This window comes from Suricata suricatta, chromosome 7 (assembly GCF_006229205.1).
Source record: "Suricata suricatta isolate VVHF042 chromosome 7, meerkat_22Aug2017_6uvM2_HiC, whole genome shotgun sequence".
Taxonomy (NCBI): domain Eukaryota; kingdom Metazoa; phylum Chordata; class Mammalia; order Carnivora; family Herpestidae; genus Suricata; species Suricata suricatta.
In genome coordinates, this window is record NC_043706.1 from 63,583,980 (window position 1) to 63,601,864 (window position 17,885).

Here is a 17,885-nt window from a genome sequence, read left to right on the forward strand (position 1 = left end):
AGAGATGAGTGAAAATAAAACTATGTATGGAACATGCCTGCTTGACCAACTTAAAAGTAAATCACTTGCAAACACTTTGAACTTGTTTAGCACTACCTCTCACCCCCACCGTTTGAAAGCAAAATATACTTAACAACAAATATGCCTTAACCATAGATCAAAATAGGTTCCCACGCCTGCATGGCTCAGTTGGTTAAGGATCCAAGCCTTGATTTCTGCTCAAGTCACGATATCATGGTTTGTGAGTTCGAGTCCCACATGGGGCTCTGAGCTGGCAGTGCCGAACCTGTTTGGGATTCTCTCTCTCTCTGCTCTTCCGCTGCTCACTAGCTCTTGCTCTCTCGCTCGCTCACTGTCTCACGTGCGCGCGCCTGCACTTAAAATAAATAAATAAACATTAAAAAAAAATAGGTTCCCATACCTTGAAGTAGAAACTTTTATTAGCCTGGCTTTCACTGCTTCAAAAATGTGGTGCAAGTAAAAATTGTTATTAAAAACAATTTAATTTTCATTACAACAAGGCTTCACCTTCTAGCCTACCTAAGTGCAAATTATACATTTCAAAGCAGAAATTTATCAGATGTATTGTGTGTAAACTATAGATTTACACACTACCCTGAAAATTACAGCACCACAAAACTGGCAAATGGCAAAATGCTTTTGTTCAAATAAATAAATAGAAAATCCAGAGGCACACTGGTATGATTCACTTCTCTTTGCCCATGATTCACTTCATGTCTATCATAAATTTAAGTCCAGTGTGCTCTAGGGGAGACCTCAGGGTCCTAGAGTTCTCATATCCTGCCACTACACCTACACCTACCTTTTCAACTGCATGGCTTTTTTCTTATTTTTAGTGATGCTCGTTACTCCATTACACGCTGCTTCTTCCTTCCCTTTTCCTTTGCCTACATTAGTGTGACTCCCTTCCTGGACTGCCAGTCCCTACCCATCCTTGTGACCCCAAGTAACAAAGTCTTCGTGTGTGCCCTTGCTGCCTCTCACTCTCATGTGAGCCATGAACACATCACACCAGACGCACCTGGGTGGCTCAGTTGCTTAAGCATCTGACTTTTGATTTTGGCTCAGGTTATGATCTCACATTTGTGGGTTCAAGCTCCATGTTGGGTACTGTGCTGACAGTGTGAAGTCTGCTTGGGATTCTCTCTCTTTAACTCTCTCTCTCAAAGTAAATAAATATTTTTTAATGTTTAAAAAAAAAAGACATTACACCATACATATCCCCGGTCATAGATGCTTTTGAGGATTTCTGAAGCTCCTTACCCAAGCCTCTAGGCAATGACCCAATACCACTCTGTGTTACCAGAGATCCTACCGTAGGACTTGGTGGTGGAGCGGCCTCTGCCACTCCACAATGAGAAGACTAATTCTTCTTCTCTGGGTCCCCAAGCTGCTGACTGTCCCCACGATTGGGTGGGGTCATCCCCATTCCCCTCACTCCCCATATCTCCACATCTCACTTTCACTCTTTCTCCTCATAAAATTTATTTTATTTTTTAATGTTTTTTATTTATTTTTGAGAGACAGAGAGAGACCGTGCGAGCAGGGGAGGGTCAGAGAGAGAGAGAGGTACAAAATCTGAAGCAGCTCCAGGCTCTGAGCTAGCTGTCAGCACAGAGCCCGATGCAGGGCTCGAACCCACAAACAGTGAGATCATGACCTGAGTCGGAGCCAGACGCTTAACTGACTGAGCCACCCAGGACCCCCATCTTTTTCCTCATAAGTAAGCTTCCATGTTACCAGCAACTCCTGAAAACTTACCTTCCTCTATATTTTTCTCAACATCTCACCTTCCCTTTAGAACCAAACTACTTACAAAATAACTATTTCCATTTCCACGAGCCAGCACATGACAGTCAGACCCAAGCACATTCAACACCACAGAGAAACCACTCTATGAGTTCACCCATGACCTTCTAGAGAGCTGATTCAATGGATACATCCAATCAGCATCGCTCTGGACTCTCCTGGGGTAGCTGACACTGCAACCACTCTTTCTCTTAAAACTGCTTCCTACTTTCTCTCCTGCCTCTCTGAATCAATCATTATTCACTTTTCCAAGCTCCCTATTGCTTTTAGTCCCTTCACCGTTGGTGTTCCCACAGATTCCATCTTCAGCTTCTTCCCTTTTCTCCTCCCCCTTCACACTCTGCCCCAGGTGGTCTCCTAGGACCCCGACTACTAATGCAGAAGGGTCCTGCCCAACCACACATCTGCAGCCCAGGTTTCCCTCCTGACCACCACTCTGAATGTCTTCAATGGGCCCAAAGTCACCTGAGATGCCCCAGGCTGAAACTACTTGAGGAGAATAGAGACATCTCACTTTCATTATACCTGAAGCTTCTCACACCATGCCGTGCAGCAGGCACCCAATAATATTGGTCTTGGTCTCTCTCACCTTTCATTCAGCTTTCAGCAACTTCTAACCCCTAACTTCAGAGATCTTTCAGTCAGAAAGAGAGTGGTCATCAAGCTTCAGTCACACAGTGAATTAAACAGATTCAATCTGTTACTTCTCCCATAGGTCTTTGTACTTTTCCAAAGGAGCTTGGGAAGAAATTAATTATATTTATGTTTTTATTATAGTATAAAAATTTAATTATATTTATATAAATAATTATTTTCCCTTCCAAACAATGAGAAATCTGTATTTCTATAGAACTGGAAGGAGCAGCCTCTCTCTTATTCCCCTACCCAGGCCTCAGCATCTTTGGCCTAGTGCCCCTCCACGCCTAGACCAGGCTGATTCACCAGGAAGACTGACTTCTCTCAAACATTACCTTAGCCTCCAAAGAAAACAAGGGGTCTAGTCTCTCTTCCCTGTCCCTGAGCACTATAACACCACATTCCTGGCTCCCCATTTCTCCTCACACTCTATCCTCCCATAGCCAGGGCCAGCCTACAGATTTTTTGGATCCCATCCTTTAGAACAACAACTCATGCTTAGTGACCACCCAACATTGTGTCAATAAATGCTCCCCAGGTAGTTTGCCATGTAATCCTTACCACATAACCGCAGGTGATATATCCAGGAACACTCTGGATGAAACAACCTTAAATACAAGAACATTTTAGGGGCACCTGGGTGGCTCAGTCAGTTGAGTGTCTGCCTTTCAGCTCAGGTCATGATCTCATGGTTCATGGATTCAAGCCCTACATCAGGCTCTCTGCTGTGCATGCAGAGCCTGCTTCAGATCCTCTGTTCCCCTCCCTCTCTGCTTCCCCCTGCTTATGCTCTCTCTCTCTCTCTTTCTCTCTCTCTCAAAAATAAATAAATAAATACAAACTTTTAAAAAAAACTTTAAAATATATATAAGAACATTTTATTATCTATCACAATTGAAGTCGAAAAGTAGGATGGCAGAGTAAGTTTGACTAATTACATCATCAATACATTAATTATATTTATGTTTTTATAATATAACCTTATTTATCATAAGGTTCCAGGTTCAACGTTTTTATCTCTACTGTCTTCCTTGTCAGCAGGATAGTATTGATGGTTCCGCTCTTGTCCACAAATGGCTGCCAGAGCCAACTGCTGCCACATTCCTCCTCAATCACGGCTCACAGGAGCGGAGCAGGGGTGGGGAGCCTGCCACTCAACGATGGAATATAAATCCTTTCCTGACACTTGATCAGCCTAACACAGGTCACAGGTTCATTCTCTTTTTGTTTTGCTTTTTTTAATTTAAATTCAAGTTAGTTAACATATAGTATAGTGTTGGTTTCAAGAGTAGAATTTAAAAAATTTTTTTTAATGTTTTATTTATTTTTGAGGCAGAGAGAGAGCAGAGCATGAGTGGGCAGGGGCAGAGAGAGAGGGAGACACAGAACTGGAAGCAGGCTCCAGGCTCTGAGCGCTCAGCACAGAGCCTGATGCGGGGCTCAAACCCATGAATGTGGGATCATGACCTAGGCGGAAGTCAGAGGCTTAACTGACTGAGCCACTCAGGCGCCCCTCAAGAGTAGAACTTAGTGATTCATCACTTATGTATAACACCCAGTGCTCATCCCAACAAGTGCTCTCCTTAATCCCCATCACCCATTTAGCCCATCCTCCTCCACTTAACACCCATCCAGCAACCCTCAGTTTGTTCTCTGCATTAATGTTTCCTATGGTTTGCTTCCCTCTCTCTTTTTTTTTTGTCTTAATTTTTATTTCCTTCCACTATGTTCACCTGTTTTGTTTCTTAAATTCCACATATGAGTGACTTCATATGATATTTGTCTTTCTGTGACTGGCTTATATCACTCAGCATAATACACTCTAGTTCCATCCATGTTGTTGCAAATGACAAGATTTCATTCTTTTGATGACTGAGTAATATTCCACTGTATATATATATACACCACATCTTCATCCATTCATCAGTCGATGGGCATTTGGGCTCTTTCCATAATTTGGCTGTTGTTGATAGTGCTGCTATAAACATTGGGGTGCATGTGCTCTTTCGAATCAGCATTTTTGCATCATTTGGATAAATATCTAACAGTGCAAATACTAAGTCATAGAGTAGTCCTATTTTTAATTTTTTGAGGAACCTCCATACTATTTTTCAGAGAGACTGCCCAGTTTCCATTCCCACCAACAGTGCAAAAGTGTTCCTCTGTCTCCGCATCATCACCAACATCTGTTGTTTCCTGAGTTAATTCCTGAGCCTGAAAACAGTCACCAAGTATCTGCCCTGATTGGCTTGAGCCAATCAGAACTCCCCTTTTGGAACTTGGGATAAAGGACCCACAAAACCATAGTTCTATTGGAAGAAAAAATGTAGGCAAATACATTTTATATATATTTACATATATGTATATGTATGTAAATATACTATATATAACATATACTGAATATAATAAATATACATATATTTTTGCCATACTATATATAGATAGTTACTATTAGATGAGAAAACTAGTGCACTGAAAGATTAGTAACTTGCTAAAGATTATAAAGCAATTTAGTGGTAGAGGTAAGATTTAAATACTTGTAGTCTCACTCCAGGGTTTGAGATGCTAACTTCTTTTTTTGTTTTAATGTTTATTTATTTTTGACAGAGAGAGAGACAGAACATGAGAGGTGGAGGGGCGAGGGGGCAGGGGAGGTGGGGGACACAGAATCGGAAGCAGGCTCCAAGTTCTGAGCTGACTGTCAGCACAGAGTCCAGCACAGGGTTTGAACCCATGAGCTGTGAGATCATGGCCTGAGCCAAAGTCGTATGCTCAACCAACTGAGCCATCCAGGCATCCCTGACATACTAACTTCTAAATTTATTTTTGAGAAAGAGAGAGAGAATGCAAGGGGAGGGGCAGAGAGAGAGGGAGACAGAGGATCCAAAGCAGGCTCTGTGATGACAGCAGAGAGGCCGAGGTGCGGCTCAAACTCACAAAATATAAGATCATGACCTAAACTGAAGTTGGTGCTTAACCAACTGAGTCACCACGCACCCCACTTCTACATAATTAATATGTGAGTTGCGACCATACAGAAATCTTTGGTGAACTGGATTAAGAGATCAAAATTCTAGTCCCAAGAAGGCAGAATATTAATTTGATAATTCTTAGTGTGAAACTTAATTGAGGGAGAAAATAGTCTTTTTGCAATTGTCTATTTTTTAATGTTTATTAACTTTGAGAGAGAGAGAGAGAGCACAAGCAGGGAAGGGGCAGAGAGAGGGGGAAAGAGAGAATCCCATGCAGGCTCCACACAGTCAGCAAGGAGCTCTATGTGGGGCCCCATCTCACAAACCGCGAGATCGTGGCCTGAGCCAAAATCAAGTGACGGACACTCAACTGACTGAGCTGCCCAGACGCCCCGCAACTGTCTTTTCTAATAAAAGCTTTCCTTCTACTTTGTGAGCCATTAATCTTTCAATTGTCAATTAGAAAGTAAACATAATGGTCCCTTTGAAAATAGTATGATTTGTTTTCTCCCAGCCAGACTCATGAGTGTTTTTCTACTATGACCCTGCTCTTACTTTTGTTTGTAACTGGCCAAAAACCAAGAAATTAACTAATCTTGAGGGGTTTATTTTTTTTATTATTTTTTTTAAGATTAAGACTCTTTTTTTTTTGTTTTATTTATTTTTGATACAGAGAGAGACAGAGCACGAGAGGGGGAGGGGCAGAGAGAGAAGGAGACACAGAACCGGAAGCAGGCTCCAGGCTCTGAGCTAGCTGTCAGCACAGAGCCCGACGCGGGGCTCGAACCCACGAACGTGAGATCTGACCTGAGCCGAAGTCAGAGGCTTAACCAACTGAGCCACCCAGGCGCCCCTTGAGGGGTTTAAAATACATTCCAAATTCAACTATTTCTTAGCGCTTCCACCCACTGCACTGTATGCAGTCCAAGACACCATCTTCTCTCACCTGCAATAACCTCATCCTGAGATACAGGTTGCTGGAGGAGGAGAAGTTTAAAGTGAGGACATGTTTAACTTGCCATAATCTTGACTAGAGAGATCCAGCTGTGGATTTGGCATTCAGGAAAGTTCTAGAAAAGAGATTTAGAAAGGCTTACTGTCAATTTATTCATAGCTTAAGGGACTTCGGGCTCTTTTGCTCCCAGAACACCCCATCACCACCCCCACACTTCTAGCAATCAAGGACAATGCTGGGCACCTAAGGTTCTCCAGGCTGCCTGGCTGCCTAGTTCACCAGGTAGTTGGAGTAGGACCAGTTTCTGTCTCCATTTAGACCCTCCCCTGCCACACATATGCGCGCGCACACACACACACACACACACACACACACACACACACACATTTATTCATTTCTTCTCTCATTAGTCTGCCTTTTTTAAAAAACATTTATTTATATTTGTAAGAGAGAGGGAAACAGATTGTGAATGGGGAAAGTGCAGAGAGAGAGGAAGGCACAATATCTGAAGCAGGCTCCAGGCTCTGACCTGTCAGCACAGAGCCCAATGCAGGGCTCAAACCCACAAACCACAAGATCATGACCTGAGCTGAAGTCAGATGCTCAAGCAACTGAGCCGCCCAGGCCCCCCTCGTTAGTTTGCCTTTTAAGGTCCAGGGAGACGTTGGGGAGGGTCCCTTCTTTTTCTTTATATTTTTTTTAACATTTATTTTTAAGAGAGAGAGAGAGATAGAGAGCAAGCGGGGGAGAGGCTGAAAGAGAAGGAAGCACAGCCAAAGCAGGCTGCAGGCTCTGAGCCATCTGTCAGCACAGAGCCCAATGCAGGACTCAAACCCACAAACCAGATCATTACCTGAGCCGAAGTCAGATGCTCAACTGACTGAGCCACCCAGGTGCCCCTGATCCCTTCTTTTCTAGAAGCTTCTGTCTTCATTGAACCCAGAACAGCCTAACCAAGCTTCAGGTGTGAGAGAAGCAGTTTGTGGAAGAGCTGTGTTTTCCATTTCATTCTCCAGTACTGGGCTGCATCTCTGAGAGACAGCATCATGGTTCTGAAGACCTCAGTGCTGGACCCACCCAAAGCCCCTCCTGGATTGGATAAGCTTACCCAAAGGAAAAAAGACAGCACATCAGAGTGGGGTCACTTATTTTACTGAAAGTGAAAGAACACTTTCTTACAATTAGGAGACGTGTCTCAGACATATGCCTAGAAGGCCCAAGAGGAACAGGATTAGGTCATAAATTCAAACTTCTATCAATGCCATTTCTCACCAAAGCCAAAACTTCCCCTCACCTCCTAAATGCCGAAGGGAGATCAGTCCTTTATTACTAACAGAGTGAAATCTAATGGAATCTACGACAACCAACCCACTGGTGGAGAAGTCTGGGAAAGCCTCATAGAGACAGTCCCGCCCACCCTCACAGGCACACTGGGTCCTAGCCCTAGCACTCTGGGGGAGATGGCCAGATTGTCCTTGGTCAGGGCCTAGGCTCCAGCCCAACTGCAGCATTCTCAAGGCCTATGGAGACAGAGGCAGGGCTTATGACTAAGACCCAGGGCAAGCCAGGACCCCCAAAGAGACATTAACAGGTATTACCCCAACCCGTGCCTTCGTGGCTGTGCCCATCCACACATCCCTGCTACCATCCTGCAGCTCCAGACCACAGACTACCAAAATGGTGTGGCTCCAGGACACTCTCTTGAAGCACTCCCTGGAACACCTGGACTGCCACCCACCCAAGAGATTCCTGAAGAAATCAAGATGCCACACAGCTTTACAATTCAGCCAAGGACATCGACCTTGAGCCTGCCAGTCAGAGTCCTAGCTCCCCACGCTCTGGATCATACCAAATAGCCACTTCCTTGCCTCAGGCAGCCCAACCACGGTGACACGGGTCTGGCATGTGGCTGTGAACCAACCTTCTGGCTGAGCAAGGATGTAGCTATGCACCTCGATTCAGTGAAGGTCTGCATCAAGGCGGCCTGCATGCAGAGGAGGGACACGTGAACCTCCACCTGGGAGGGTGGGCTCTGGGACAGGTTATGGGAGAGTAGGGACACGCTGGAAACTGGGCAGGGGTGTGGCATGGGCAAGGGCCACTCACCACAGATGCACTCCTCCCGGTCCTCTTCCATGTCAAATACCAATGGAAGGTGAAAGTTCTCAGAAGATACTGTCCCCCATGGCTTCTTGCTGCAAGCCCTCATTTTCTTGCCCTGAATTGCTCACACCTCATTCGGAATAGGGACAAGCTCAAATGACCTGTCAAAAAAGAACTTGGAAGAAGTCAGGATAGGCCCAGGACCTGCACTAAATATTGGCACCTGAACAACCCCACATCTTAAGGGAAGGGTGGCCCATGCCTTCAACCCCTTTCAATAAAATCCATCCCAAGTAATTGTCTAATCTAAGCTTAATCCTTTCATGCCAAATTGAATTACCTCCTCAGTGCTTGCCTCTCTTCTGCCCAAAAACCTAAAATTATTTTCATTCTAATTTCAAAAAACTGTGGAGCATATCTACTGGGCATGAGCCAGGGCAGGGATTGAGGAATGGAAAGCACTAGAACAGGAAGGTTCCAGAATGGCCTCCCTAGACTTGGACAGGCACTGTTTTATTTTGCTCACACTACAAAACATTGTAGACTAAGGTGATTTATAAACAACAAGTACTTGTTTCTCACAGTTCTGGAGGCTGGGAAGGCCAAGATCACGGCACTGGCAGATCTGGTATCTGGTGAGATCTTCCTGGTTCATAGACAGCCTCTCTTCACTGTGTCCTTACATGGCTGCACGTCTGAGGGGCACTCAAGCTCTCTGGGGCCTCTTTCATAAGGACACAAATCACATTAATGAGGAGGAACCTTCCCAAAGGCCTCACCTCCTAATACCATCACCTTGGGGGTTAGGAATTCAATATGTGAATCTGGGAGGGCAGGCAAGCATTCAGACCGTAACAGTTACTGCCAGTGATTACACATGTGTGGTCAAACCTGAGCTTATCTGCTGTGCTGCTTCCCGCGAGAAGCAACAATCCAGAAACACAGAGCCCCTTTATATGGAAGAGTTGCGGGGAGCCTATTATAGGATTGGGCTGGGTGATTCTAAGGGCTGTTTAGAGAAGCAGAGGCCAGTTTTGTAAAAGTAGGGCAATCTGGTGATTATCTTGATTTTTAGGTAGGAGGCAGGGAAATTAATGTGGTCTTTATTGAAGAGTGTCATTGTCTCTGTCTGGTTGTAAACGTAGTTACCAGAGCAAATGGCCTTTCTACATCTTGTTGCATCACAATCGCTGAGTGGTCTTGACTGGTTAAAGTATTCCGCAAGAGTTATGTTTAGTAGGGAACATTAGAGTTTACCTTCTAGTTACAAGTTCCTAGGTCTGTTTTTTGTTTGTTTGTTTACTTTTCCATCTCCCCTTTTGACCAAAGGACATTGGCCAGCCCTCAGGACATTCATCTGCATGGTTCAGATCCACACTATCACCAGAATCCATTGATCACAAGGTTCTTTGGAGAACCCTGTCTGCATTTTGCACTGCAGTTAGTTTTGCATGAGTGTTTTATTATAAGATGAGTTGCTGAATTATTTAAAACATAATGACTGCACAGTAGCATTTAAGACTGGACAGGATAGGAACACCTGGGTAGCTCAGTCGGTTAAGCATCTTGATTTTGCCTTAGATCATGATCTCACATGAGTTCATGGGTTTGAGCCCCCTGACAGGTGGAGCTTCCTTGGGTTTCTCTCCCGCTCCTCTCCCTCTCTCTCTGAGCCTCCCATATGCTGCATATGCACTCAGTTTCTCTCTCTCTTTCTCTCTCTGTCTCTTTCTCACTCTTTCAAAATAAATAAGTAAACTAAACAACAACAGCAACAAAACACTGGGCAGGATCCATGGGTCAACTAGAACACAGGCAATTACTGGAAACGAAGTGATTCTTAGTCCGATTAGTAGGTTGCAAAGGAAAGAGCTTAGATTTCAAAACCAGGCCATGAAATCAGGTCCCCAAATACACCTGAATGTGTTCTAGAGAGCCAGATAGTGTTTCTCCTAACATAACTACTAACTGTTCTACCTAACCAATAGTGTTTTCGGTAGGTTGCTGCAAGCAGTGTTTTCTATAAAGCAAAGGTCTTAGCTAGCCAAGAAGAAATCAAAGGCCATTTAATCATCCATAACCACCATGAAACTTTAATTTAATCTAGTTTGTTGGACCTCCAGAGCAGAGGTAGATTCATTTATGACTTCTTCTAGGTTCAAAGACAAATCTTGTACCAGCTTTTCTTGTTGTATTATTCCTACTATTAAAATGGCAGCACCCAGATTGTAGATGAAGTGGGAGTCGATTACATCTCCTAAGAGCTCTTCTGAATAGTCCACGCTTCCCTTGTTTCAGGTCTCTCAGTATCTTTCTCAGAGAGACAGTTCCCGCAGGAGTAGATGTTTCAAATATTGCAAATTCTCTAAAAGTTACTCCATATTATTACACAAGATAGGTTTGTGTAATAATCAGGTGTGAACGCCTGATGTCCACATAAAAAGTAGGACCTTACTGTTGCACAAATTGAAAAGGGAGCACAAGTATCATTGATCACAATAAAAGCAGGACAATCATTAGTCCCTTAATATGTAAAGATTCCTCAAGTGGAGGCTGAGCAGTCATTAAAGATAGCAGACTAATACTCCAAGGAGAGCCCAATATCTGTGTTTATTCCTGTATCTTGCTTTACAAGTCAGGGTAACTATTTTCTTATTTGAGTTCAATGTTCAATATTGATAGAATTGAAGGCTAGGATTAATACTGTCAGGAAGATTCAAATTTCAGAATGGACTTCGCAGAAGAATATCTATTTTTTTAAAGTGTTGAAAGGAAAAGCTATTAAATTTTGGTTAGTCAAATCTGGAGGATGATAAATCTATTAATCAATTAGATTTAGAACAGTATCTATAGCCTAGACACACACACACACACACACACACACACACACACAAGCACGTGCAAATTTTGCCTCTCCTCAAGTGGAAGAGAAATATTACAAAACATTAAAATTACAAATAAAACTATGAGAAGGAATTATGAAAATTTTCAGTTGACCTCTAGGGGGCACCAAAGTACAATGACAAGTAGAGCAAAATTTTAAAAGGAAGGCAAAGATATTGAAAAATTTATCTTGTTATATTGCCTTGGGTTGGAGCTCTCTACTTCACATCATCATTGGCTTGATCTGAAGTTCTTTGTTTGGTAGTCTTCTTTCAAAGATCAGTTATTCCTGGAGGACACGTAAGAATCCTTTAAAGTTTCTCAATGAAATTCTTTCAACTGAGGCCAGAGATAATTTTTCCCCTAAGTTTGGGAAGTTTAGTCTCTTTCAAAAAACTAAATCTCCAAGTTTGCAGAGGCTATTTAGGTGGGATGTTTGGGGAAGATTGCTTATACTTATTGATGATAAATTTGGGCACAAAAAAATGAATCCTTTGTAATACTTAGAATTGTATGTTTACAATTCTAAATTATTGAATTATTACTTTCCTGAAGTTCCCTGGTATGATCTTTTCAGAAGACATTTTGCAGCTGCTTTTTACTAACAACAACAACAGTAAAATGTGTACCCCACATCACTAAAGAAATCAGTTAGATTTCCTTAGGTCAGAATAACAATCAAGCAATTTACCATCAGAACCTTGGCTATGCATCAGGAATATCCTCAATCTATACGGTATGTAAACTAGAGCCAGCACTTACACCATCACTGGGGGGCAACTGCTTTGGTCACTGCTTGTTTGGCATAGTCGTGAGCTATGGTATTTCCTTGGAATTCTGGGCCATTACACTTTGAAGTAGTTTCCTTCAGATGACTAAATATATATATTTCAGATATACTTGGTCTTCATCCACAGTTCCAGAAAATGCTTCAGAACCATAAAGGTGAAATGGGAGTCTGGTTATTAATGAAGGTGACTTTTGGACCCCATCCAAATGCAGGCACTGGTTGCCAGGAAAACCAACCATGTGACTGAAGGATTGAAACTTTCAGTCCTACCCCTTCCACCCAATTATGACTATGTAATGAAGCCTTCATTAAAACCCAAGTGAACCACTTTTTAGTCTTTTTTTTTTTCCCTGAGAGCTTCCATGCTTGGGGAACTGGAGAGCTCCCATATGCTGCTGAACCAGGCCTCAAGTTCCATGGGAACGGAAGCGCCTTGGTTAAGGACCTCGGCCTATGTATCTCTTCATTTTGCTGTTGATTTGTATTCTTTATCCTGTCCTTTTAAAAACTGGTAAATTTAAATGTTTCCCTGAGTTCTGTGAGCAACTCTAGCAAATTAATCAAACCTAAGGAGGAGGTCTTAGGAACCTCCAATCTGTAGCTGGTCTTTCCGAAGCACAGGTAACAGCCTGGGGCCTGCTACTTGCATCTGAAGGGGATGGGAATGGGGACCAGTCTTGTGGGACTGAATCTTTAACCTGTGGAATCTGATGCTATCTCCCAGTAGATAATGTCAGCATTGAGTTTATTGGACACCCTGCTGGTGTCCAAGAATTGTGTCGTATGTGGGGGAACCCACACCACACATTCACACACATTGGAATTGGGTCCAGGAACTCCAAAAGAGTCACCGATCTGCAGAATTTTCTTTTTTAAAATCAATGTGTTGACAGTTATTGTCCATCTGTATAACGAACAAGGGCTTGTTTGGGGTTTTTTTCACTTTAGAAGTACATAATCATTTTATTATAATTAGCCTAGAAAAACTGAACTTTTGGGGCACCTGGGTGGCTCAGTCGGTTAAGCATCTGGCTTTGGCTCAAGTCATGATCTCACGGTTCGTGGGTTTGAGCCCCGTGTCAGGCTCTGTGCTGCCAGCTAGCTCAGAGCCTGGAGCTGCTTTGGATTCTGTGTCTCCCTCTCTCTCTGACCCTCCCCTGCTTGCACTGTCTCTCTCTGTCTCTCAAAAATAAATAAAAAAAATTAAAAAGAAAAAAAAAAGAAAACCTCAACTTTTATTTTGATTTGTCTGGTTTTTTTATGTTCTAATTTAGCAACCAAAATAAAAAAATTCATAATGTTTGAGTTACTCAAAATTTGAGAATGTGAAGTAAACCTGAATATTCTTATTCTTTCCTTTATAAACTAAAAGAGCAAAAAGAAAAGAAAAGGTATCTTAGAAGTTTGATTATTTTGGATTTGGGGACAAATTTTAAGAAAAAGAAGTTACTTCAACAAGAGCGCTGGTGGTCAAAGTAGTAGGAAACATGAATTTAAGTTGTATTTTGAAGATAGAGCCAGCAAGATTTTCTGACTTAATCATTTTAAGCAAGTAGCTTCTTTTTTTTTTTTAATGTTTTTATTTATTTTTGATACAGAGATAGACAGAGCATGAGAGGGGGAGGGGCAGAGAGAGAAGGAGACACAGAACTGGAAGCAGGCTCCAGGCTCTGAACTAGCTGTCAGCACAGAGCCTGATGCGGGGCTTGAACCCACGAACGTGAGATCTGACCTGAGCCGAAGTCGGAGGCTTAACCGACTGAGCCACCCAGGCGCCCGCAAGTAGCTTCAAAAAAAAAAAATGTTTTTTTTAGGGGCACCTGAATGGCTCAGTCGGCTAAGCATCGGCCTTTGGCTCAGGTCATGATGTCCAGTTTGTGGAATCAATCCCAGAATCAAGCTGTCAGCACAGAGCCCCCTTGGAATTCTGTCTCTCTCCCTTTCTCTGTCTCCCTCTGTTGTTCTCTTCCAAAATTAATAAACATTTTTAATACACAGATGATTGCTTTCTTGTGGTTCCCTGGGATGGCTTTTGTGTTGGGGGCATCAAAAAAATTTTTAAAACATTTGTAAGTAAGCGATGCCAGTATTATAAGGAGGCTTCATTTTCTACTGCGACAAAGTTAACCTTCTAGTTAGCGGTGTACACACACTGATATTCACTTTCTCAAACATAAACCCTTTGGCAAAATAAAGCAACTGTTTCACTTTTGTGATAAAAATTTTTAAAAATCAGATTCAGAGTCCCTGGGTGGTTCAGTTGGTTGGACGTCCAATTCTTGATTTCCACTCAGGTCAAGATCCAATTGTTTGTAAAATTGAGGCTCGCCTGAAGCTCTGTGCTTTCAACATATAATATTTGTAATTTTATATGAAAATATTGATTTTTTTCAAAAACAATTTTTCTACATTGAATGTGATTTTTTTTAATGTTTATGTATTAGTTTTTGAAAGAGAGAATGCACATGCAAGTGGGGGAGGGGCAGAGACACAGAGAAAGAGAGAGAATCCCAAACAGGTTCCACACAGTCAGTGCAGCTGGGACTCCCTCTCATAAATGGTAAAATCAAGACCTGAGCCTAAATCAAGAGTCTGACCCCCAAATGACTGAGCTACCCAGGGACCCTCAGAGAAGTTCGTTTTTTATTCAGTATCTCTATAACTCTGCCAATCTCTGCCTGACAATAGAAACATTTTCAACCCCCAGATGACTTGAAAATATAGAAAAAGAATCCTGTAGTGATGCTATGAGTAGCTCCTAATAGCAATTCAATAGCCGGTATTAGATTAACCTTGATAATCTCATTTCCCTTGCCGGTGATCAATTAGGAAATGGCACATGTCTCAATTTTGAAACGAAGTAAAGCCTAAGAGGCTTCCAGAAGAGGTTTTCTGACTTCTGAAAAAGGACACAAAAATGATTTTGTCCCTCCTCTTCTTCTAGTGGCTCAGACTAGATATGATTTGGGAAAGAACTACAAGCATCTTGATACCAGCCTGAAAGTGAAGCCAACACTATATGAAGTGGGAAGGGAGGAATACAAAGAAACTGGATCTGAGCCCTACTTGGACTTACTGTTATCGGCAATATTTCTCTCCCATTGAAATTTACTTATCATGGGGTTTTTCCCCAGATTTTTTTGAGGTATGATTAACAAACAAAAGTTGCATATATTAAAATTTGATTTTGTTTGCCATTCAATAGATATTTATTGATTCCATCCTAAAAGGGCACTTTGCAGAACATTGGAACCCACAAATGGTTCCTGCAATTGAAGGACCTTATACTCTAGCAGATAACCTTGAAAAGCATCTGGAAAAGGGGTGCCTGGGTGACTCAGTCGGTTAGAGTCTTGACTCTTGGTTTCAGCTCAGTTCATAATCTCACGGTTCATGGATTCAAGCCTCACATCAGGCTCCATGCTGATGGTATAGAGACTGCTAAAGATTCTCTCTCTCCCCCCCGCCTTCTTCTCTGCCCCTCCCCTGTTCAATCTCTCCTCAAAATAAGTAAATAAACTTAAAAAAAAATCCAACCAAGTGAATAGCTTCTGAATAAGACATAGAATTCTCTTAAGGTACCTGGGAGGAAGATGGGCCCTGTTCATTCAGAACCATGATTTTTAAGTTGTGTGTTCCGCAAGGATTGACTACCTGATGAAGGATAAAAAAGCCTAAATTCTGTGTTTGGGAATCCACGGTCAGGATATAATATATGCACTTCTGTCCTAGTCTCACCACTTCCACTTCCTAATCTGTAAAAATGGGAATAATGACTGTATCTTTTTCACAGGGTTGTTATAAATTACTTTAAAAGACCACAATTTAAGTCTTATTAGCTGGCTAATGCCACAGAAGTGATCCTTCTGCATCCAGCAGAAGGATGCATCCAGCGCTGGGAAACATGAATTTCTCTGAACTATGCCTAACGTTGGTGAGAAATGTTCTTTTCATACTCCCACAGTTTTGTAACATTATCAGGAAAACAACGGAACTCCAAGACAATCTGTGCTGCAATCCTGCTTCCTCCATCCTCAGTCACTGTGATATCAAACCGCCTGGCCACAGGTTGGCGCTAGGCACCGCCGCGACTCTACCGATCTGCCCGGATTTGAGAGAGCCAATGGGCAAGCGCTCCTGGAGTGGGCGGAGCCTGAGAAGGGACCAACCAGGCCGTGAGGAGATTACAAGCAGTCTCATCCCGCCTCCCAGCCACGTGGGATTGTCTTTTCCTGCGAGCGGCGGCCCAGGCCCGAGCAATGGCGCCGTACCAGATGACGACCCAGTACAGATCAGACAGCCGGGGAGCCAGCAGGAAGTGTTTCCATTACCAGAACTGGCTCCTTTTGCACGCTCAACGGGACTGGTGCAGGTTTAAGCACTTTCAGAAACCCTCAGTGCTTCACGTGGAGGCGCGTCGGCTGGAAAAGATTTTCGGTGAGTACGCCAAAAATCTTTGCCACAGGGGCCCACCTTGGCCTCTGGCGACCACACTGAGCCACCCACCGCAGGCCTAAGGCGGTGGCTAGTGTTCGGCACGCCAGTATCCCACCGACCTCCTTCATCTGTCCCCCGCTAAACCCCTCCCCCAACCCCTTGGGAACCCTCCATTCTCCACAGGCCCAAGTAGAACCCTCCGTTCTCTTACAGGCCCAAGCAGAGCCCTCATCCCGAAGTTCGAACAGGAGTTCAAAGTCCTGATCCGGATGGGAGAGCCCGACTCCGAGGGCAAAGTTGGAGTCTTTATCATCGGGAAGCGCCGCCACCGAAAGCGTGCCAAAAGCCTACTTCGCATTTTGGCTGCAAGGCCTGGAAGGAAACTGTGTGGAGGTGAGGTCCTGTGCCGAGGCACGGAGTGCTGCGGCCCTAGGCTGTGCCGCGGGAACTTTCACTTCTAACACTGCCCTCCCACGTGGCTGGTACTCCTTCCCATCCTAGGACGCTAGGACTCCTAGGTTTTTAGGGGAGTCACAAAAACCGTGGAATACGGCACTGTGGGAGACAGCTGGCAAACCCAAGGAAGGAAGGACCATAAGGAACCCCTACCCTAACATTTCCCACCTTTCATTTCAGAAGTTGGGAAGGAATCCATCTGGACCCCACTTTCTGAGATAAAACTGGAGTCTGGGAAGTCCTGTACTCAGGGATTCGCAGACTTCAGATGAACCCAAGAGCATTGTAAAACTGCAGATTTCTCACCAGGACTTCTCCCAAGCCCACCTAGGAGTTAGGCATATTGGCAAACCAAAACCTCTTTGTTCCTCAGCCTCCATACCTATAAAATGGGGTTTATTTGTTGTAGCTTACATACAGGTTTTCCCCCAAGGATTAAATGAATGAATACAACAAAACACTTAGAATACATAGAAAATACCCGATAAATAGGAGCTGTTTTTATCTTATTGGGTGTTCTGGGTGATTCTAACATAGTTGGCCTGCTCTAAGGTGACCAGTAAGGCAGATTCAGCTGTGTTTTCTGTGGAGTTGCTTTCCCTGTGTGTCCTGTGTGTATCTCCTGGATAGTATACTTGCTCAATTCCATGCTTTTCTTGCAGACCTAATGATGCTCAGCATTAAGAAGTCTGTTAAAAGAGAGAATGCTGATTCCGATGCCACCCTCTCTACTGCCATGATGACCAGCCTGGATGAAGCCATGAAGTCACTGGAAATAGGCGGGGAGACTGTCCAGGAACCTGTTACCAAAACAGTGTGATCT

At 43.4% G+C, this 17,885-nt stretch overlaps 1 protein-coding gene across 1 annotated transcript; it reads left to right on the forward strand.

Annotated features, from left to right (window-relative positions):
* The first annotated feature begins 16,375 nt into the window (after positions 1-16,375).
* On the forward strand, positions 16,376-17,882 carry LOC115296109 (oocyte-expressed protein homolog). The gene is made up of 3 exons (XM_029944556.1): positions 16,376-16,606; positions 16,820-16,999; positions 17,725-17,882. Exons 1-3 carry the CDS (start codon positions 16,429-16,431, stop codon positions 17,880-17,882), a joined length of 516 nt encoding a protein of 171 aa, XP_029800416.1. The 5' UTR covers positions 16,376-16,428.
* Positions 17,883-17,885: the final 3 nt, after the last annotated feature.